The 23,839-nt window shown below is 31.2% G+C and overlaps 1 protein-coding gene across 1 annotated transcript; it reads left to right on the top strand.

The window, feature by feature from the left end:
* Positions 1–721: 721 nt before the first annotated feature.
* Positions 722–6,864, top strand: LOC114333134 (uncharacterized). Its single transcript, XM_028282963.1, has 2 exons — positions 722–857; positions 6,509–6,864. Exons 1-2 carry the CDS (start codon positions 828–830, stop codon positions 6,797–6,799), a joined length of 321 nt encoding a protein of 106 aa, XP_028138764.1. The 5' UTR covers positions 722–827; the 3' UTR covers positions 6,800–6,864.
* The last annotated feature ends 16,975 nt before the right edge of the window (positions 6,865–23,839 follow it).

The raw sequence follows: 23,839 nt of genomic DNA, 5'->3' as shown, positions 1-23,839 counted from the left end.
GGTCTAATATTATCCGCAAGAATCTGAATGCCACCTCTCACATCCACCTAAAAACAGATCCTTACTTGTCTATATGTCCTAAAAGAAAAATCTTTGACCAGTGTGTTACCTGTAGGCACTCACCTATTCATCGAAAAAACTAACGCAGACAAAAAAAGTAGTCAACAACATTTGCAGGACTCGAAGGGCTATGTGGGCGAGATATTCTGAATGTGTGTCTCTCTGGCCAATGATCTCCGTCAATTCCAAACCATGAAATACGTTATAGATAAACAACAGACGCTATCGAAAGAAACGCGTCACTAAAGTGGAATTTAGAAGGACACGTCGCCAGACTATCAAATAACCAATGGATAAGACATATTGTCGAGTGGAGGCCACGACAAGAAGCATTACGGAGCAGAGGACACCCACCAACCAGATGGACTGACGACCTGAAGGGTGTTATCAGTAACTGGATAAAAGCACAAGACAGAGACGGGTGAAAAGAGCTGCTTGAGACTTATATTCAGCAGCGGTACAGGTTGACGATGATGAAGCCTTTTAGATTAGAGATTTTGATAAGAATTCATCAAATATCTTTTGAGTTGAATATAGAATCACACTGTATAACATAATATATTTATGTTCATTTTAGGCGAAATTATACACTTAATTTATATATTATTATTGTTTTCAATTAAGTAATTAATAAGTCAACACTAATTAAGACATCGATTTTAATCGATTGATTTAATTAAAACGTATTAAATATTATGTCATTTTTAGGGTATAAAAACATGTGGAAAATTAAAAGGATTATCAGTTTTCAATAACTTCAATTAAATATGAAGTGTCACGTTTTTGCTGTACTCCTGGTAAGTTTTAATCCGTCAAATAACTTCAACATCCCAATTAACATAAATTCTTATGTATCGAAACATAAATCGCATCGAAAAAATTATTGAATATTTCCAATGCCTGCAATTATAGACCTATTGCCTTACTACCGGTACACTCCAAAATTATTGAGACACTCATAAAATCTCGAATTATATCCCTTCTCGTTGGTAACAATACTTTATCACAAAATCAGTTCGGCTTTTTAACTAATAAATGCACCACTGATGCCATGTTGTCTGTACTACATGAGGTTAACCAAGCACTAAACAATAATAATCTTTATACTGCCACTATTTTCTATAACTATGCCAAAGCTTTTGATTATGTAAATCACGATATTTTGATAAAAAAACTAAATTTCTACGGAACTCGAGGTATTTCTTTGAATTAATTCCAATCCTAATTGAATAATAGGAAACAACTGGTTAGAGCAAATGATACTGACTCTAGTCTCAAAAACATTGTACATATAGTCAGAAAAATGAAAGAATACCCATGAAAGATCACATCAAACACTTATTTTGTATTTGCTGTCTTTTTCTATAACTAATATTTGTTATTTATAGAAAAAGACAGCAAATACAAAATAAGTGATTGATGTGATTGTTCATGGGTATTCTTTTATTTTTCCGACTGTATGTGGAATACAACAAGATTTAGTATTGCGTCCTCTACTTTTCCTTATTTTTATAAATGATATTAATCATTAAATTAAAAATCTATCAAATATTTTTCTTTTTACTCATGATACCAGTATAACTTGGAGCAACTCAGCTATTGCAACTCTTCGTGCAACTATAACTTCTGATCTACATTCGATAAAAACCTGATCTAACTCTAATTTACTCTCTTTTAACGTGGATAAAACAGTAGCATTATCCTAAAAAGAAGCGCTTCAACGCTTGCTTCATAATAACAGCCAGATCAGTACCGCTGATTCTGTAAACGGGCCTAGTCGAGTAAGATGAAAAGTTCCCCCAACTCGATTCGAATTACAGATAGGTCACCGTTTAGCATATTATATAGTGAAACTAACTTTCCGAAATTTTTAGCCCCCTAGGTGGTCATGTGACCCACCTAGAGCCTAATTAGGGTTTTTATGTTTTTATTTGTCATCTCAGCCGCATCGTGAACGAGCGAAAAACTTTAAATAAAAAAGTTGTAAGCTTAAAAAAGTTTTGTCCGAATTTTTTTTTTATTTTTGGCGGGAAATTTAAACTTTAGAACGATTTTAATATTTTAAATGAGTATAAAAAAATAACTAAGATATTCGTTTTCACAAAAAATATATATAACATGTATTTTTGCATAATATTTAGCACTAAATTTTTTCAAACTTTTAAAATTGGTGAATCGCACCCTTAAAAATAAAAACCGCATTTTTTTGTTTTTTTTTTCGTTTTTTGGTAGAATTTTAAACATGTTTTTCATAAAAGGTAACACTGTCACTGGAGTAGGTAAAAAACTGAAAAATAATTGGGGTTTGCTTAATAAAAATTTTTTGTAACGCCATCCATTTTCAAGATACAGGGCATTGAAGAAAACAAAATTTTACACATTTTTTACGATTTTGCCGAAACTACTGGCAGCATTGTAATAAAACTTGGCGGGTTTTAAGAAATAGTTATTTTGCATGTTTTGATATACAACTAAGGCTTTGATATTCATCATTGGCGCGCTTAGGGTTAATGGTCTGAAATTTTCAAAGAAAAAAGATAGTACGCCACTGACATATTTCAAATTAACAATCATTTTTGAATTCCTCTGAATAAAATATCTTAACGTTTCCAAAGTATTCGAACTAGTTTTTATAATGGATATACGAGTTTATGTAGATGTTGAAACTAGGTACTAATTAAGGGGAAACAGTAGCTGTCAACAGGTAGATTGCGGCTGTAATTGTGAATATTTTTTCGAGATATTTGGCACACGTATCCGTAATATAATAAAGAATGGCGGCGGTACAGAGCCCAATTTGAAAAATATTTTAATATGTGGAAATTACCCTGTAATTAAATACAATATTAAATAAACGAACCTGTACCGCCATTAAGAAGAATAAAAAAATACACTTTCTTCAAATAAACTTTTTTATCCGATGCCTAGATTTTGTGTCATTTTGGAACTACTAATGAAATAAAAAATTTTGCTATAATTTGCAGCTATAATGGAGTTATTGACATTATGTACTAATAATACCTATTTTCAACTAAATAATGAATTCTATAAACAAAATTTTGGTCCAGCAATGGGCTCTTTTTATCTCCATTATTGGCTAATATATTTATGGAGGATTTCGAAACTAATATCATTTCTAAACAAAATTTAAAACCCACAGTATGGTGGAGATATGTAGATGATGTGTTTTCAATATGGCCTCATAGATCAGAATTGTTGGATACATTCCTGAATATTATAAAGGATGAAGAAGAGACAATAAAATTTACAATAGAAAAGGAATACAAAAACACTTTACCTTTCCTCGATGTTTTAGTCTCAAAGAAGGATACTGGATATGAGACTCAAGTGTATAGAAAGCCAACACACACCAACAGATATCTCAGTTACAAATCAAATCACAACATCAACGTTAAAAAGGAAATCATTAAATCCTTATTTGATAGAGCCAAAATTACTTGTTCTAACGAAAATTAATTTTTAGAAGAAAAACAATTGTTAACATCTGTTTTATTAAAAAATGATTATCCTTTATCATTTATTAATAAGGAATTGTCAAGATTAGATTGAATGGAACAGAACAACTTAGAACGGGATCCTACAACATTTACAAGAAATAATACGAGGAAAATATCAATATCGTAATATATAAAAGGACTATCCTAGAAACTTAAAACAATAGGAAATAAATTCAACATTTCAACAACATTTAAAACAACAAACACATTGAGATCTATTCTATCTAAAACTAAACCTAACAATGAACATGAAAGAACAAAGGATGGCATTTATAAAATACCTTGTGAATGCGAACAATTTTATTTAGGTGAAACATCAAGACCATTAAACGTTAGAATAAGCGAACATCAGTCTTCTATTAAAAATAGAGAATTCGATAGATCTCAAATATGTCAGCAAGCATGGGATAATGAACATAGAGTGCAATGGAGAGATTCAAGTATAGTCCTGAAAGAATCAGATAGTAAAAAGAGAAAAATCAAAGAAGCGGCTCTATTTATGCTAAATGAAACCAATTGTGTCGCAAATTCCTCGGTAGAATGCAGTAGGATGTGGTTACCCATAGTAAAAGAGGAAGTCAATAGAAAGAAAATACCATGATTAGTAAGTCAATAGCATATCGAGTTAGTACGAATTTTATATTTTAGTATTACTTATTGTATATCTATGTATTATTAATATTATTTATAATTTAAACATATTACAGTCAGAATTTGGTATTAGTTTTTTGAAAGTAAATTAAATGTAAGACCAAATACTTACGATGTCGGGATAGTATCACGAGGTTTTTTCCTGGTTTTCCCTCGTGATTTACTATGGATTCTCTAACGCGAGAATTTTACTAACATCGTTGCATTTGGTTGTCTTTTTAAAGACAGATCACATGCTATGATATTTTTTTGTGACGGATATTCTTGAGTTGGGATTTATTTCATGTAATCGAATGAACTATCTTTTAGTAAATTCGTCCCAGGAATGCAACTCATAAATATTGACCATTATATCATTTTAAAGTCTTCTGCTTTAAAATGTATAATACACGTCTAAATTGCCAGTATAAATGAGTCAGACTAAATAAATTATCAGAAGAATTTTTTTACTTAGCAACAACATTTTTGTTTATTTTAGTAGTATTTTGTATTTTGACAAGGAAACCCGATTTGGGCTTCGAAACGTTAATAAAATGTTTTTTTTTTGGTAAAATTGTGGCTTATTTCCCATTAAAAATATTTGGTTATATAAAATTTGCAATATATTGTTTCTGCTTTACTTTATTTACCTTGAATTCTGCATATTGACATTTTATTTAATTTTAGTAAATTGTATTTGTTATTGTTATTATTTGGACTGTGTGTAAGTTTTGTCCATAACATTGAAAAAAATTTCAGTGACAATAAAGCATATTTCTAAGATAAAAATGATATTCTGCTGTTTATTAAACGTCATCCAATGTTTAAATATCAAAACCTTCCGGACGGACTGCTTGATTTGTGGAATTAGGATTTTATAGGATTATATAATAATTATTAGTCCGTTCTTTAACGGTAAAATATTGAAAAACCTCTAAATTTTAAAGAACCGTTTGGATTGACATGAAATTTGTCATACACATAGCTAACAAGTCAAAGAAAAAAAGTGATATTGTGCCGATATGTGCTTTTGCCCTGGGGGTGGTTTTCACCCCCTTTTGGGGGTGAAAAAATATTCGTCCAAAGTAAGTCAGGAAATGGATAAACTGGATAATTTTAAGTAACTTTCGTTCTATAGAGATTTTTCACTAAGTCAATACTTTTTGAGTTATTTGCCAGTGCATAGGTTCATTTTCTTAACAAAATAACCACGCTTTTAGACGGTTTTTCGCAAATAACTCAAATAGTAAGTATTTAGAATGTATGCAAATTTAGAAACACCAAATCTTAATCAATTTTTGTCTAACAGAAAAACAAAAAATACATGTTATTCAGAAAAGCAATGTTGACTTTTTTTGTTTTTCGAGATTTTTGGTATCTCTAACAATTTTTAAGATAATTTGAAAAAAAGCATATTTTTCAAAATTAAAATTTTTAAAAATTTTAGTTTGAAACCAATTTTTTTCAAAAAAGCACTTTCAATCGATGAAACTTACAGATCATATAAACACAACATAAGAAAAATAATTTGTGGAGCGGTAACGATTAATTTCATTTAAGTTGCTAATTAGGGGTTGGTCTTCCCGATTTTTGTTTGCCAAAACAAAAGGGACCAACTTTATTTTGAGCGTAACTTGCTTAAATTTAATGCTAGAAACTTTTTGCAAAAACAAAAATAAAGCTTTTTTTAAACACTTTAAAAAAGTAAAAAAGTTATAATGGGTTTTCCCCAAAAAGTGCTTAATTTTTTGGATATTTCACGTCGAAATATTCTATTTGAAATTTGGTGAATATGAATCTATTTTTCATTGGCTATAACTCTGGTTCTACGAGATCCAGAGGCCAGAGACCTAACGCGTACACCATTTTTTTGCATTTTTATAGGCTATATTTTTGCTAAGAACGTTTGTTTCTACAAAATACTTACTTTTTGAGTTATTTGCGAAAAACCGTCTTAAAATGTGGTTATTTTGTTGAAAATTGACATATTCACTCGCAAATAACTCAAAAAGTGTTGACTTGGCGAAAAAGCTCTATAGAACAAAAGTTACTTAAAATTAGTCAGTGTACCCATTTCCGGACTTATTTTGGACATATATTTTTTCACCCCAAGAGGGGGTGAAAGTCACCCCAGGTCAAAAGCACACATCGGCACAATATCACTTTTTTTCTTTGACATGTATGCTATACGTATGCCAAATTTCATGTCAATCCAAGAGGTTCTTTAAAATTTAGAGCAAAAACCGTGAAAGAATGTGCTATATGGCAATACAAAAATAATATAAATGCATTATTTTTAGGTCTTCCTGAATTTCGCCGCAATCTGGCCAGTTGAAGCACATGCAAACGATGATTTCCTCAGAGCTCTTATAGTAAATCTTGAGAGGGAAAAACTATTAAAGATTAAAGAGAAATATCAGTTATATGATGATGGATTACCCGGTGGTTATGGAGGCCTAAACGGTTATGGCGGCCTAGGTGTGGGAGGCGTAATTTCACCATATGCATCCGTACAAACTGCAATATATAGACCTCCACAAGTTGGCTGTAGACTTACATATGGTCAACGAATTTGCCCTCCATATTACTGAAAAATTTTCTGATATTGATGACGATATTTGAGAAGTATGTTATTGAAATAAATATTTTATTCAACTGTGTTTTGTTTTATTTTTACTACGCGTAGGTTAGTTTGTAATCAACCATAAAGAGTGTTTTATATTATCAACTATAAAAAAATAAAAAAAAAAACAATGAAAAAAAAACAATGAATAATAAACAACATACTGGATCCTTTGTAAGTAAAAATAGATTCGTCGGAAAAATGAAAGAGTACCCATGAACGATCACATCAATCACTTATTTTGTATTTGCTGTCTTTTTCTATAAATAAAAAAATGTTTGTTATAGAAAAAGACAGCAAATACAAAATAAGTGATTGATGTGATCGTTCATGGGTATTCTTTCATTTTTCCGACTCCTGAAAGAACAAAGGAAAAGGAATAGTAGCAAAGGAGATTCTGTATATAATGGAAGAGAGAAGAAAGGCTAAAGATAAGAAGGTAAGAAGAATTACTACAACAAAATAAATAGCTAAATAAAAAGTGCTATTAAAATAGCAAAATAAAATTGGTTTAGCTCGAAATGTACAGAGATAGAGTCATTGAATCAAAAACATGATTCTTTTAACCTCCATTCAAAGATCAAACAAGCTGCAGGCTTCTGACAGATAATCAGAGAAACATAGTATTGAAAATAGAACAAAGATGTGATATTTGGATTAAATACATGGAAAAATCTTTTCAAGATGTACGAAGTAACACTAGCATCACAACAAACACGAATTGCGAATCTGGACCTCCACTTACAGTCGAAGAAGTAAAGTATACCATCAAAAGAACCAAAGATGGTGAAGCAGTGGGCCCTAGTAATTCTCATTCAGAATTCTTAAAACATATGGACTACGACGGTATAAAATGGTTGACAAATAATGTATATTTAACAATATACAGGGTGTAACAAAAATACAGGTCATAAATTGTACCACATATTCTGGGACCAAAAATAGTTCGATTGAATCTAACTTACGTTAGTACAAATGTGCACATAAAAAAAGTTACAGCCCTTTTAAGTTACAAAATGAAAATCGATTTTTTTTCAATATATCGAAAACTATTAGAGATTTTTTATTGAAAATGGACATGTAGCATTCTTATTGCAGTAGCATCTTAAGAAAAAATTATAGTGAAATTTGGACACCTCATAAAAATTTTATGGGGGTTTTGTTTCTTTAACTTTTGAGTTAAACTCCAAACTTTTGTGTACGTTCCAATTAAATTATTATTGTAGTACCATTAGTTAAACACAATATTTTTAAGACTTTTTTGCCTCCTAATACGTCTTCAAAAAGTCAGTTTTTATCGAGATATTTTGAATATTTTTCAAATCCACTACATATTTGTATATGGTTAAGTACGATTATTATATGGTGACTTGGTAATATAATATGAAAAATTATTTATGATTTACATTTTTAGGTATATTTTAAACCATATTAAAAAAGAAGCTACATCTCGATAAAAGGTGCTTTCTCGAGAAAATACTAAGAGGCAAAAAACTTTTAGAAACACTGTGTTTAGCAGTAATATTCTAATTGGAACGTACACAAATATTTGGGGGGTTTAAAAGAACAAAACCCCCATAAAATTTTTATGTAAACGTATTAAAAAATAAGCCTCAACTCGATAAAAACTGCCTTATAAAAAAAATACAAAGAGGCAAAAAAGTTTTAAGAATATTGAATTTAACTAATGGTACCACAATAATAATTTAATTGAGACGTACACAAAAGTTTGGGTGGGTTTAAAGGAAAAAAAACCCCCATGAAATTTTTAGGGGGTGCACAAATTTTACTATAATTTTTCTTTAAGATGTTCCTGCCATGAAAATGCCACATGTCCATTTTCAATAAAAAATCTTCAATAGTTTTCGATATATTCCAAAAATCGATTTTCATTTTGTAACTTCAAAGGGCTGTAAATTTTTTTATGTGCATATTTGTACTAAGGTAAGTTAGGTTCATTCGAACTATTTTTGGTCCCATAATATGTGATTTAAATTATGGCCTGTATTTTAGTTACACCCTGTATATTGTTTCTGCTTTACTTTAATAATTTTGTATTCTGTATGTTGACGTTTTATCTAATTTTAGTAAATTGTATTTGTTATTGATATTTTTTGGACTATATGTAAACTTTGTCCATAAAACTGTAAAAATTTCAGTGACAATAAAGTATATTTCTAAAATAAAAACCTTATCCTGCTGTTTATTATACGTCATTTAATGTTTACATATCGAAACCGCACCGGACAGACTGCGTGACTTGTCGCATTAGGATTTTTTAAGATTAGATATTGTGGCAATACACAAATAATTAGTTTGGGCAGATTATCGGAGAACAGGCAATTTTTGGGAAAAGTTATTTACCAGCAATTTTATTGTTGGAATCGAATCTTATGATTGTAAATATTAATAATATAGGTAAGCAAAGTCCGCTAAATAGTGTGCTACTTTTTTTATAAACAAAATGGCGCCCAAAAATCGTGTTTTTTCAATTTTTGCTGTATAACTTTATAAGATTTTAACTTTACACCAAAAATACCCAAATAAAAATTCATTGTAATTAAATTCTGCATAGAGACGTGTTTTTTTCTGATTTAATTTGACGAAAATTTTCCCCAGAAAATGCCGGTTTTCCAACAAAATCTTTAATTTTCAACTAAAATTTTAGATAATTAATTGTTTATTAATAATTAAATAACTTGGCAGCATAAAAGCTGTTTTAATTCCCGAAGCCGATAGAAATTGAATGAACAGTTTAGCAACAATTGAATTGTTAATTAAAAATTTACGGTCCCTATAATAACCACAATAATTATGACACATAATAATAACTATGATTTTTGTATAAAAAGATACTGTACCTATCCAATGTATGTTACAGAATAAAAATTGGACTATTTAAGCGGCCTCAGGAATATTTTAAATTTATTAACAATTTTTTGGCTTAAAAACAAGTGGAATATCTCGAAAAATAATAAATTAAATTAAATCACGAAAACAGCGATGGAAAAAAAGCGGCAGGACACTTCTTTTAAAAGAAAAAACGTTTAATTGTGATGAGTGGTTCCTGAGATACAACCGGCCAAATTTGATCGGCATTTACGGCAATAGGATCATAATTTTTGAACCATCACCTTTTTATTTTTCTCCTCTTTCTTCACACCAATTTTCATATCTTCAAAATATTGATAAAATATATTATTATAATAAAAACTATCGATATTACCAATGAAAATTGCCAAAAATAGCAAAATTCCAACCAAAAATTAGGTTGGAGAAAATGTAATCTCACAAAGTTCAAAATCGGTAGACGTTAAAAAATAGCCTTTTCTCGGCTTCCATGGAGAAATTTTGTTCAATCTTTTTTTGTTCCCAAGTAACTCGAGTAGAGCCATCTAACTAACGCATTATTAAATGTCAAAATTGCTTTGGTTTTGTTATAAAAATCAATTTATTTAATAAAACAAAATTTTTAATTTGTTTAAATAAAGATTGTTTAAATAATTATACTGCTTTCAAATGAAAATATTTGTGTTTTTAACGTTAAAAGGTACGCTTCTAGTAAGTTTATCTAAAAAAAGTATACAACTGGAAAAAAATATGTCGTTTTCTTTTCGTATAAATAAATTAATCTATTATAACAAAACAAAAACAAGTTTGACATTTAATAATGCGTTAGTTAAATAGCTCCGCTCGAGTTACTTGGGAACAAAAAAAGAATGAAAAAAATTGCTCCATGGGAAGCCGAGAAAATGAATAGTTTTAACGTTGACCGATTTTGAACTTTGAAGAATTTGGTTGAAAATTGATGTGAATAAGAAGGATACAAATAAAAAGGTGACGGTTCGACAATTATGATACAATTGTTTATATCATTGCCGTAAATGCTGTTCAAATTTAACCGTTTGTATCTCAGGAATCACTCATCACAATTAAACGTTTTTTCTTTTAGAAGAACCGTCCTGCCGCTTTTTTTCTAATGCCGTTTTTAGTATTTAATTTAATATTTCCCTAGATATTCTATTTGATTATAAACCAAACAATTGTTTATAATTTTAAAATAGTCCTGCGGCCACCTAAATTGTCCAATTTCAATTCTGTAAAGTACATTCGATAGGTACAGTGTCTTTTTATACAAAAATCATAGTTATTCTTATGTATCCCAATTATTGTGGTTATTATAGCGAACGTTAATTTTAAATTAACAATTCAATTTTTGCTAAACTGTTTATTCAATTTTCATTGGCTTCTGGAATTATAATCTATACAAAAGCAGCTTTTACACTACCAAGTTATTTAATTATGAATAAACAATTACTTATCTAAAATTTTAGTTGAAAATTAAAGATTTTGTTGGAAAAACCGACATTTTTCGGGGAAAATTTTCGTCGAAGTAAATCGGGAAAAACACGTCTCTATGCAGAATTTAATTAAGTCTGACGACTTAATTAAATCTAAATTACTATGGTAATGAATTTAATCTGAAATATCAGTTATATGATGATGGATTACCCGGTTATGGAGGCTTAAATGGTTATGGCGGCCTAGGTTTGTACAAAGTACAATATATAGACCCCCACAAGTTGGCTGTAGACTTACATATGGTCAACGAATTTGCCCTCCATATTACTGAAAAATTTTCTGATATTGATGACGATACAAATTTGAGAGGTACGTTATTGAAATAAATATTTTATTCAACTGTGTTTTGTTTTATTTTTACTACGCGTAGGTTAGTTTGCTTAGTATCAACTATAAAAAAATAAAAAAAGTAATGAAAAAATAAGCAAAATACTTAATCCTTTGTAAATAAAAATATATACGTCGGAAAAATTAAAGAATACAAATGAACGATCACATCTATCACTTATTTTGTATTTGCTGTCTTTTTCTATAAATAAAAAATGTTTGATATAGAAAAAGACAGCAAATACAAAATAAGTGATTGATGTGATCGTTCATGGGTATTCTTTCATTTTTCCGACTGTATGTTATAGGGAGAATTACTTAAGACCTGAAAGAACAAAGAAAAAGGAATAGTGGCAGAGGAGATTCTGTATATTATGGAAGACAGAAGAAAGGCTAAAGATAATAAGAATTACTACAACAAAATAAATGACTAACAAGATTCGTTTAACCTCCATTAAAAGGTCAAAGAAGCTGCAGGATTATGAAAAATAATCAGAAAAACATAGTATTGAAAATAGAAGAAAGAAGTGATATTTTGATTAAATACGTGAAAAAATCTTTTCAAGATGTGCGAAATAACACTAGCATCACAACAAACACGAATTGCTATTCTGGACCTCCACTTACAGTCGAATAAATAACGTATACCATCAAAAGAACCAAAGATGGTGAAGCAGTAGTCCCTGATAATTTTCATTCAGAATTCATAAAACTTATGGACTACAACGGCATAAAATGGTTGACAAATACAATCATAAGATTCGATTCCAGCAATAAAATTTCTGGTAAATAACTTTTCCCAAAAATGGATATTCTCCGATAATATGTCCAGACTACTTCAAATTCAACAGCCTCACCCTACCTCTCAAAATCCGACTTCTGAAATTATGTTACGTATTCCCGGTTGAAGATTTTCGAATAAGAAGCCTTATGAGCAATCTCCTGAAAACTTTTTTAAAAATTATACATAAAAGAATATATAAAAAGTGTAAAGAACACATGACAAACACACAATTCGGCTTCAGGGATGCATTGGGTACTCGAGAGGCACTTTTTGCAATACAAGTTCTCTTTCAAAGATGTAGAGACGTGAATTGTGATATATATGTGTGTTTTGTTGATTACCAGAAAGCGTTCGATAGAATAAAACATGACGAACTGATGAAAATATTAAATTCCATTGGTCTAGACAGCAGAGATCGCCGTATAATAAACAATATCTATTACAAACAAACTTTAGCTGTTAGAGTAGGGGATCAGTTAACAGATGACATAAAGATAATTAGAGGTGTGCGACAGGGATGTATATTGTCCCCATTATTGTTCAATACATATTCAGAGCACATTATGAACCTAGCGCTAACGGAAATAGACGAGGGAATACTTATAAACGGAGAACGATTGAACAACATAAAATACGAGTACGCTGATGATACTGTCATTTTTGCAGACAGTCTTGAAGGTCTGCAGACACTTATCTCCAGGGTGGCAGAAGTAATTAGAAGGTTTGGGCTTGATTTTAACATCAAAAAAACCAAATACATGGTTATAATCAAAAATAGGATACCACCTGGGCAATTACTAGTTAACCAATAACCTATAACACAAATAACCAACTTTTGTTATTTGGGTGCAAACTTAAATGAACAGTGGGACCAATCGACGGAAATTAAGATAAGGATCGAGTAGGCAAGATCAGCCTTCGTCAAAATGAAAAAAATCTTTAACAGCCACGATATAAAATTGGAAATAAAAATTCGTTTACTAAAGTGCTACGTATTCTCCGTTCTTTTATATGGCGTGGAGTCATGGACCCTAACTGAAGCATCACTGAAGAGACTCGAAGCATTTGAGATGTGGTGCTATAGACGCATTTTGAGGATTTCCTGGATAGACAGAGTTACCACCGAAGAAGTTCTACAAAGAATGGGTAAAGAGCGCGAACTAGTCGTAACCATAAAACGTCGCAAACTGGAATACCTGGGCCATGTAATGCGCAATGAACAACGATATGACCTACTTCGGACCATACTTCAAGGTAAAGTGCATGGGAAAAGAGGTCCAGGACGAAGAAGAATATCCTGGCAGCATAACCTGCGAAAATGGTTTAACTTAACCACTACCGGACTTTTCAGGGCAGCAGTCAACAAAGTCAGAATAGCCATGTTAGTGTCCAACATCCGTAACGGATAGGCACCATAAGAAGAAGAAGATTCCCGGTTTTGTTATATGATGGAATGGAGGCATGGGCAATGACCGCAACACTAATGAAAAAGTAGAGGCCTTTGAAATGGGGGATTGTCGACCTATATTATGCATATCCTGGTCAGAGCACGTGACCAACGAGGAGGTACTACGCCGGATAAGTAAAGAGAGAGAGGTAGGAATAAGTACAAGGAAAAGAAAGTTAGAATACTTGAGTTACATTATGAGGTACAATAAATAAATAAAGAATAATACAGCTAATCCTGCAAGCGAAAATATGCAGCAATAGGGGTCCAGGGGTGAGGAGACAGTCGTGGATCCAATAGTTGCGGCAATGTTTCAGATTGTGATCTGCTGAACCATTCAGATCTGCCGTAAACAAAGTCAGAATAGCCATGTAAATTGCCGACGTTCAGAACGGACAGGGCACATGGATAAGAATAGGTTATTTTGCTTAGGAAAAACTATGAAAAAATAAAAAAGATATAAGGAGAACTACCGTGGTAGTTGTTATTACGATATTTTTCTTATTTAAGTACTATGCTCTCTTTGAGAGTTCTTCTTTTGAATGATACTATCTTTAGTGATCTCCATCTAATCAAAAGGTAAAGATAGTCAGAAATCAACTACCATAAGGAGAAGGTATAGAAACAGCATTACATCTGCAAAAACATAATATCTAAGTACAGACGCAGCAACTAACCATAATTTGATTTGTGCTGGAATCGGACACTAAAAAGAATAAAACTACTCGGAAGGACATAAGGACAACTCATAAGTAACCTAATAATTGACTTCTAACAAATTCCGTAAACGCAGATGAAGTCGGAAATAACAGAAATCGTGAGACCAAAAAAAAGCTAGATAGATCTGAAGAAAATATCGACCAAAATCTAGATAATGAACTCGGCCATGGTCACCATAGGAAACGAAGTATTAAAACCTGAAAAAGACTTATTAAAAAAAGGGATTAAATGACCGATAAAATACAAGACCTTATTTAACAAAAACGCAAGTGGAAAAATAAAAACCAAACTCGATACAGAGAAATATATCTACAAATAAGATGCGAAGTTAAACGAACAAAAGAGACCCGGATAAGAACAAATATGTCATGAAATGAAAGAACTTAAAAAAATGACGGGATTAATATACAGAAACAACTTTAATAAATTACCTTCACTCAAAAAATTTTTTGCATAATCACATTCGCGAGACATTCCAGAATAATATTCAAGAAGTTGCTCACGCGAAAAGTGGTCGAAACATTTTTTTTAATCAAATTGCAAAAATTAATCTCTTTGGCCCGGACAAATTTTTTTTAGGTTTTTTGGACTATTCCGGATAAAAAAGGTCTCCTATAATTTTTCTCTAAAGTTGATAGTTTTCGAGGTAAAAGCACTTTAAAACTGAAAAAAAAAAAACGAAAAATGGTGATTTTCAAGGTTTAATAACTCGGTTAAAAGTTATTACTATGAACGTCAGGAAGTGACTAAATCAAAGTTTAAAGCCCCCCTACAAGATCCTGAAGAAATTTTGTCATTATTTGATTACTAAGCTGTTATTTTTAAGTAAAATTAATGAGCGCCATGCACGTATTAGGCGGCCGTCCATGATAAGTGCGAGAGAGATACCATTCAGGCAGTCCAATGGCGCATCTCACTCGCACTCACATTTACAGCGGCGTCAATTCGATCTTACCGCTCATTATTAATAAATAAAAATAACAGCTTAGTAATAAATTAATGACACAAACTTCAGGATCATGAAGGGGGGGCTTTAAATTTGATTTAGTCACTTTCTGACTTTCACAATAATAATATAAACATTCACATAAAATAATATTAAAAATATTACTCTACATCCCACCAGATTAATAACCATGGGAACCTTCTCTGGTTACACCTACGAGGCTTCTAAAATTTGCAAGCCATAACGATTGCTGAGACTAAAGAAGATAAGAGAATTTTACAATTTATAATTCACGTCCCATCTGCTCAGCGCGGTAAAGTTCCAACGAGAATGGTTCCCTTCGTACTCCAATCAGAGTAAACATGTTAATCAAAAATGAATAAACATTTTCAATTTCGTTGCAACACGGTAATACAACCGGATTTTATTCTAGTTCAAGCAAAGAGTATAGCAAGCACCTCTGCCGGTTTCGAAACTTATTAGTCTCTTATCAGGAGGCACATATGCTGCTCTCTCTGACCCAACCAGAACAAACCTCGGCGTGCAGTTACGGATTGCAACGAAAGTTTGTCCTGGTTGGGTCAGAGAGAGCAGCATATGTGCCTCCTGATGAGAGACTAATAAGTTTCGGAACCGGTAGAGGTGCTTACTATACTCTCTGATTGAACTAGAATATAATCCGGTTGTATTATCATGTTGCAACGAAATTGAAAATGGTTATTCATTTTTGATTAACATGTTTACTCTGATTGGAGTACGAAGGGAACCATTCTCTTTACCGCGCTGACCAGATGGGACGTGAATCATAAATTGTAAAATTCCCTCATCTTCCTTAGTCTCAGCATCCGTTATGGCTTGCAAATTGTAGAAACCTCGGAGGTGTAACCAGAGAAGGTTCCCATTGTTTTCAATCTAGTGGAATGTAGAGTAATATTTTTAGTATTATTTTATTTGCTATTTGTTTTCGTTTATATGCAATATTGGAAATATTTTTTCGAAATATATGAACTTTCAATGCAATAAGTAAGTTTCTTGATTTGTAATTAATCAGTGTAAATTAAAAAAAAACGTTGCAGTGTTTCATATTTAATTCATTTGTTCGACTGCACCTAACAGATTTCTGATTTGCAATTAACCATAGTAAATTTTAATATAACGTCGCGATGTTTTAAAATGAATTTATTTGTTCTACTGTAATCCCTTTACCGCTGGATATAGCAAAAACGATGCAATACGATAGGACATCTCAGTTTAGTGCAGTCGAGCAAATGAACTAAATATGAAACATTGCGACGTTGTTTCGAAATTTACACTTGTTAATTGAAAATCAAGAATCTACATAACTTATTGCATTGAAAGTCCATAATGTTCCAAAAAAAGATTTCCAATACATTTCCAATACTGCCATGATAAGGTAAAAAGCAGTAAGTGCGAAAATAAAGGTTTTGAGTTATATGTAATTTAAGATTTTTTTTTTCACACAATTTATTATTTCTTTAATTTTAAGCACAAAAACGTTAAATACATTAAAAAAATATGTCTTAATTTTTGACAAAACAAACAATTGTGTTACTTCTTTTTTGGCTGAAATTTCGGCAGTTACTGCTGTTTGCTCCAATAATCAAGTTGTTTTCTTAAGCAGAAAATGTAGAATTGTTTTAAAAATGAAACAAAAATGCAGAAAAAACCGGTAGTGTAATCAAATAAAAAATCAAATGTAATTCACATTAGAGATAGAAAAAAGTCTTAATTAATTACATACATAATATTGAAAAAACTATTCGAAATTTATTAAATCTTCTACGTCATCTTCCTTTAACGAAACACAAAAATGCCGTCTGTTTTGAGAGGGCACAGTTGCGAAATTATACCTTGTTTCTTTTGCATAGGGACACCTCACAATTATCGCGTAATTTACTAGGAATTTTTAGTTTAAAATTTTCTTAAGAAAATCATATTCTTTGAAATTTTCGTCGTTAATATTATTTTTATAAAAAAGTAATCGACTGCCTCGTCTGAACTGTACCACAAAATATCGCAAAGCAAAGGTCTTTCTGTGTTTTTTTATTTGGATTTTGAATCTTCAGATTGACAATTTAAAATATTTTCGATTTAGAAGCAAATTACGTTCATTTTTTTTTCATTTGACTTTTCTACAGCATTGATAAAATTGTTGAACTCGTAAATATTTCCTTCATTTGTGATCTTCATGCTCTCTTCCACACCGTGATGAACAGAATCTGCACTCATGAAGGTGTGGCCTGTCTCAAAATATTTAACGGTAATTGCGGAGGTGGCAATCATTTTTAAATTTACCATTGTGACAAACGTAAATAAGCTATAATTTTAATTTTGGGCCGAGCAATTGTCTGTCCAATACAATTTTTTAACGGCGTCTCTTTCTTCAACTAAAGCTCTACGATATGCATATGCAATTTCTTCTGCCTTTCTTTCAGCCACTCCTTCATGCCACAAGACTGATATGATTTTTTACTGCTTCTACTCTTCTTGTTTGCCATTGATGCAAATGTTAGATGAAAAGCCACAAGTCGTCTTGTAAAAATTGTCTTCTGGCTTCCGGGAATCCTTGGTAGCATTATAACTTTCTGTAAGTCTACACTCCTTACTACTTCGGTTTCCACTTTTTCTTGTGCTACATCCTGTTTGTATTCAAATCTTCTTTTTTGGCCTTTTCAGAGTGCTGTAGTCATTTCATGCAAGATGTAGTACAAGTTGCTTCAAACTTAATGCTTACAGACTCCAGAGACATATTTTTCGTTTATAACAAAAAAGAGTTAATTTTAAAAACATAAATATACTTACCATCTTAAGCTGATGCTTCTGCTTGTGTTATTAAGGGCACTAAATATTTACCCCGTGAGGTGAACCATGTTATTTGAACAGTTTTGGTGCACTCCACAAAATACAATACCTTACATACACTTCAATGAGAAGACTAAACCAATTTAAGTGCGGGCAGGACTGCAAATTACACTTTCTGCGTGATGTCATGTGTTTATTTTAACGGATGTTAAATCAGGTGATGTTTACGCAAATGGCAGCATCTGAGAAGATACTGCCTTACGAGTATGTCATGATATAATACAAACTTTGAATACAAATGTGAAGGAAAATAGCAGTATCTACTTTAGTAACTAGATACTGCCGTTTACATTCACATTAAAAATTATGTTCCAGATCTTTGTATAGGCAAACAGCAGTAATTAGTTATTACTTTATTACGTTGGATACTGCCTGTTAATACCATCACATTGAGAGTTACTTTGTTAGTTACTACTTTTTGTCATTGCTAGTTCTGGTATAAGTTGACTATAAATGTGCACCAAACACTTTGTAAAAGCAAGAGAAGTTACTACTTAGGTTGGATCCACTAATATCTCATTTTTGACAAAAATGTCACTTACTGACTTTTACCTTAACACGGCAAAATACTGTATAATGTATAGTATAAAATTGAACATATTATGTATTATGTTTTAATTTAGTTTTTATGTACCAATGGCCATAGTTGTCAAGGTATTTACAATGTAGTGTTATGTTAATAATAGTTAAATAAATTACATAAGAAAGTGAGCTCATACTTATTTGATAAAACCAAAGTAGATGAAGAAGAAATTTATAGAAAAATCATAAGTGGATAATAGACTGCAACTGCAACATGCATCGTTATATGGGCAACAAAAGGACCTTTAGTCCTGGACGCAGAAAATAAAAGTGTTATAAAATGTACACAGAAAAGGAAATATTGTAATTTCTTAATGAAATCATATTGTTATTATCAGAAGGCTTTTATTAGGCAGTATTAAATTATTAATTAAATAAATTATAGAAGCTGAAGCTAGAAGGTTTACTATAACGTGCTCCACATAACTCAAAACATATATTGAAAGCAAGAGGCATCCATTGCGATAATACCATAATTCAAAGGCATGTCCGACAAGGTTGTATTATGTCTCCATTTCTCTTTATCTTAAATTCTGAATATATTTTCTACGGTAAATATATTAATATTCTAATCATGTATGCTGACGACACCGTACTATTGGCAGAAAGAATGCATGACTTTTATTCAAATAACGGCTAATGTAGAACAAGTTCACTTTACATACTTTGGAGTGGCACTAAATGGTAAGTAGGATCCAACTAATTTAAATAAAACATAACATTGAATTGATCAGACCAGAGACGGATACACCAAATATTCTTCTGTATGGAGTTGATACCTTGGGATGCCTAGAAGCCTTTGAAATGGGACAGTTCTGCAGAATGCTTTGATCATTATGGATACAACACAACGAGCTACGTAGAAATAATTAACATAAACATAGAAATAGAACTAAAAGCAATGACAAATTCAAATATAATTTGCAACTACTAATAATTAAAGGTAAATACAAGGCCGCATGAGCGTAGGCAAAGAAATAGAAAATCGAATAAAAAAAGGGATATACCACAAATTAAGGAATAATTAAAACCTATTAGAAAGCATATCTACTACTTGCAAAACATACCGCTTTCAGCTTTCATGAAAATCTCAAACAAATAACAAAAACCTTCAGAGAAAGTAACTAATCAAAAATAATAAAAGACAATAACATTGCAACAGATCGCAACAACGCTAACACTGATACTAAACCTTTTCTCTGATAATTGTAACGTAGATATTAAGAAATAAAAAATACAAGGTTGGAAAAATATCATCCAACTGACTGAACAAATTTGAAGAGAGAACGGAATACACTGAGTTAGGTTTCAATGACATGAGAGCCTTTATGGCATTTTTTGGCTTTTACGGTGTGGAATGATTATTCAGGGGTGGGCAAACTTTTTTTAGTAAGAGCCACAAAATGTTTTTGGTCTATTACCGAGGGCCGCAATATTTGCTACTTTAACAAGTTCTCGAATTTTTAACTTTTTACTAATTTTGTTTAAGGGGGGAGGTTTGGTTTGACATTATCATTTCAAGCTACTTTTGAAATTTTGCTTGAAACTATGGTAGAAATATTTTATTTTAAAATTAAATAATCCTATTCAGTACAATTCAAAAATTATTAAAAAAAATGTTCAAGACCAAATATTGAAAAATAACGATGACAAATCAACGATGACAAATTTTTACAGGCACCTAACAAAATGGATTTTGCAGTAGACACCAGAACTCGTCATTGAATCATACGAAACAAAAAATTCAAAAATATTTTTTTAGCCTATGAGTTTCTCGAGGTAACGCTGTCGTGTTTTTAAGTGTTGACGATTTTTGGGTTTTTGATATCATTCAAAAGTCAAAATACCAAAATGTTTTGATATAAAGTGTGAAAATGAACATATTTGTTATTGTTAAACAAAAAATAAGCATAACACAAAAAATATCTCGAGAGAGTTACCTTACGAAATGTCTAAAGAAGATATATGAAAAATTTCAGGTGGATATGTCAAGTAGCTTTTGAGTTACAATGTCCACCGCCTTTGAAAAAGCAGTTTAGATTTTAACTTTTATTTTCAATTTCTTCTGTCTGTCAAATCCTAAAGTGACACGCACTGGAATATGTTTTTGAATCGCAGAGTAATTTACAAAAGAAAAGGGTCGTTTTTCACTAGGGTCAAGCTGTTCCAAAGCGAGTCGCAGGGAGGGAAATAACACATGCTGTATTTTCTGGTAATTTTCCTACGGTGAAACTGAAAGATTCAGAGAGTATTATTGAAGTTATGTACTTTCATACAAAATAATAAAAAAATCGAAAATTTTAAAATTTTTAAACCATACCCCCCCTTTCTCCCCTGTGCCTTACTCCCAAATAAGATAGTGAATTTTCTTTTCACCCGTGCTTAAATATAAAGATGCAAACGTAATTTAAATAAAAATAAACAAAGCTATAAATTTGAAAAATCTTACAAATCTTACATTCCCTTCATTGTTTTTTATTTCTTTAAAAGAATTCAATAATAAAAAAATATTTATGAAATACATTATTTATTATTTACAAACTTACAATATTTATTCAAATACATATTAAAACGAACCTGAATGGCTTTTATAAAGTTTTAGTTTAGTTTTATAGCCTCATACATAGTATTTTTTCTAGTTCGGGTTGAAATTTTGTGGTACATATTTATTCTAATTGTGGCTTCTAAATTCTAAAGTTATCACCAATTCCGGTCCTCAATGAATTTTTATTTATTTTCATTATTCAAAATGTTATGGACCTTCGGACATTTGCAAAGATTTGTAAAATTCATAAGTATTGCAAAATATGCAAATTAATCTATAATTTCTAGTTGAATATAAACTGGTACGGAATTAATTTGAACTGAAAAATTATTTCTTTCTTAGAATATGGAAAATGATATATCTTCAAAACCTTTGAAACTATTTTCAAATTCCATCAGCAAATTACAAAGATTTTCGATATGAGAGCAAAAACCATCAAGTATTAAGACAGTATGGGTAATAGAAACGACACGTGTTTAAACACGGTTAAAGAGTACATCGAAAATAAGCAGTTAGATACAAAGGTTTTCTTCATAAATTTTAAACTTATTTTCTGATACATTATTAAATTTAATGATGTTAATGAGGGAAATAATTGGACTAATTTTTTCTTTTTTATATGATCAATGAATAGTCTGATTCTCAACAAGTTTCATTTTGCCTTCAAAACTTGAAAATTTAGCAAATTTGTAGCAGTGTTTAATTTCTAAAAATAAAGTAATGCCCTCCCCTAATTCAAACACTTTTAAGAAGCTTTTCTTAACCATCTAATATGCTGTCGATTGTGGTATGACATCAGTATGTTCTGTTTCTAACTCTTCCAAAAAATGCTTTGAATGCACAATGATTTAATCTTATTAAACGAATAAAATTAACAATATTAGTTATAATTGAAATGACGTTGCGTTGTCTACTTGTCTACTAAGAATAATAAATCATGTTCTGGAAATTGTTCAAGAACGTAATCTTGAAGTTTTCTCAACATTACAATATTTGTTCATCCTAAATTTTGTGCTCCGTCAGTTGTTACACTTACTAGGTGGTTAAGAGTGAATTTAAATTTTTCCACACAGTTCCTGACTACTTCGAAAATATCATTTCCATTTGTTACAATTTCATGGATGAGCCTACAAATCTGTGAAAGTTTGCGGAAAAATCACCCGCTGCGACAGTGTTAATTAATAGCTGCATTATCTATCTAAGTATATTTAGTTATCAATATTAGGAATAATTAAAAAAGAATCTTTAACACTAGAATGTCTGGCTTAGCATACCTACCTAGAAAGCCGGAAGGGATCATTTTGGCCCCACGTTCTTTAATCAATTAAAACTAAGTTTAAAGAAATTAAATCAACTCTAGACGGTAGAATCTAATTATATTTTTTACTTTTATTATTTAACACATTCGCTGCCCATCAAAAGCATTCGGAACACCATACAATTTGCAGTTTTTGATATTTGCCACACATTGCTTTGTTACAACCGTGGCAATGATTTGAAGTATGATTTCCCTTACAAAATATTTTCAACTGATATTTTGGATAGTAACAGTGACAGTTGTTGGTAGACCTGGTGTTGCTAGAGGTAGTTCCAGATTTCGGGAGACAAGGTATGGGGCCCATAATTCTTCACACAGCCGAAGAATAAACTTACGGAAACTGAGTCTACTTCCAGTTATTTATTTATAAATAATCCATGCATTTATTGCTTCCAAGTCAAGAGTATGATAAAACACGTACATATGCCATCGTCTTGAAGTTGCTTTTGTAGTATAAATACGCGTCATTTGGTCCTCTACACCAACAATTGCATCTTTGTATTCACTTCTGTTCGCCAACAATTGTATCTCTATTACGTAAATGGTCAGTACCAGTATAAGAGTAACCATTTACAATAAACATACATAAATATAATTTTACCCATTCGATAGGAATTTGAAAGAAAGTAGCGTCGAATTTACCAGAAAACGATAATAACTTACAAGGGGCCAATTTGGCCCCTTTAGACTTCTATGGTAGATTTGTTAAAAAAACCATTAAATAAATTTAGTAAATAATATTTTTTTGTTTTAAATAAGGCTTTGTTTCAAAATATTAAAAGTCATAAAATATGAAAATATTATTGCCTCAAATAAAAAAACTACAAAAACTTTAAATCGCAACAGGGGCCAAATTGGCCCTTCGGCTTTCTAGTGTTAAATGAAAATAATTCACTTTTTTCTGCGGGCCGCAAAAAAATATCTAAAGAGGCGCATGCGGCCCGCGGGCCTCACTTTGCCCACCCCCGGATTATCTGAAAGTGTACTTATATACAGTGAGCACGCAAAGGTTGGAATAAATTAATTTTTTCATAAGATGAGCGATTTTGGAAATATCCCGAAATACGTCGATTTTTATCACTAAACTATGATTT

Source organism: Diabrotica virgifera, chromosome 1 (assembly GCF_917563875.1).
Source record: "Diabrotica virgifera virgifera chromosome 1, PGI_DIABVI_V3a".
NCBI classification, from domain to species: domain Eukaryota; kingdom Metazoa; phylum Arthropoda; class Insecta; order Coleoptera; family Chrysomelidae; genus Diabrotica; species Diabrotica virgifera.
This window is presented reverse-complemented; position numbering and strand designations above follow the sequence as displayed.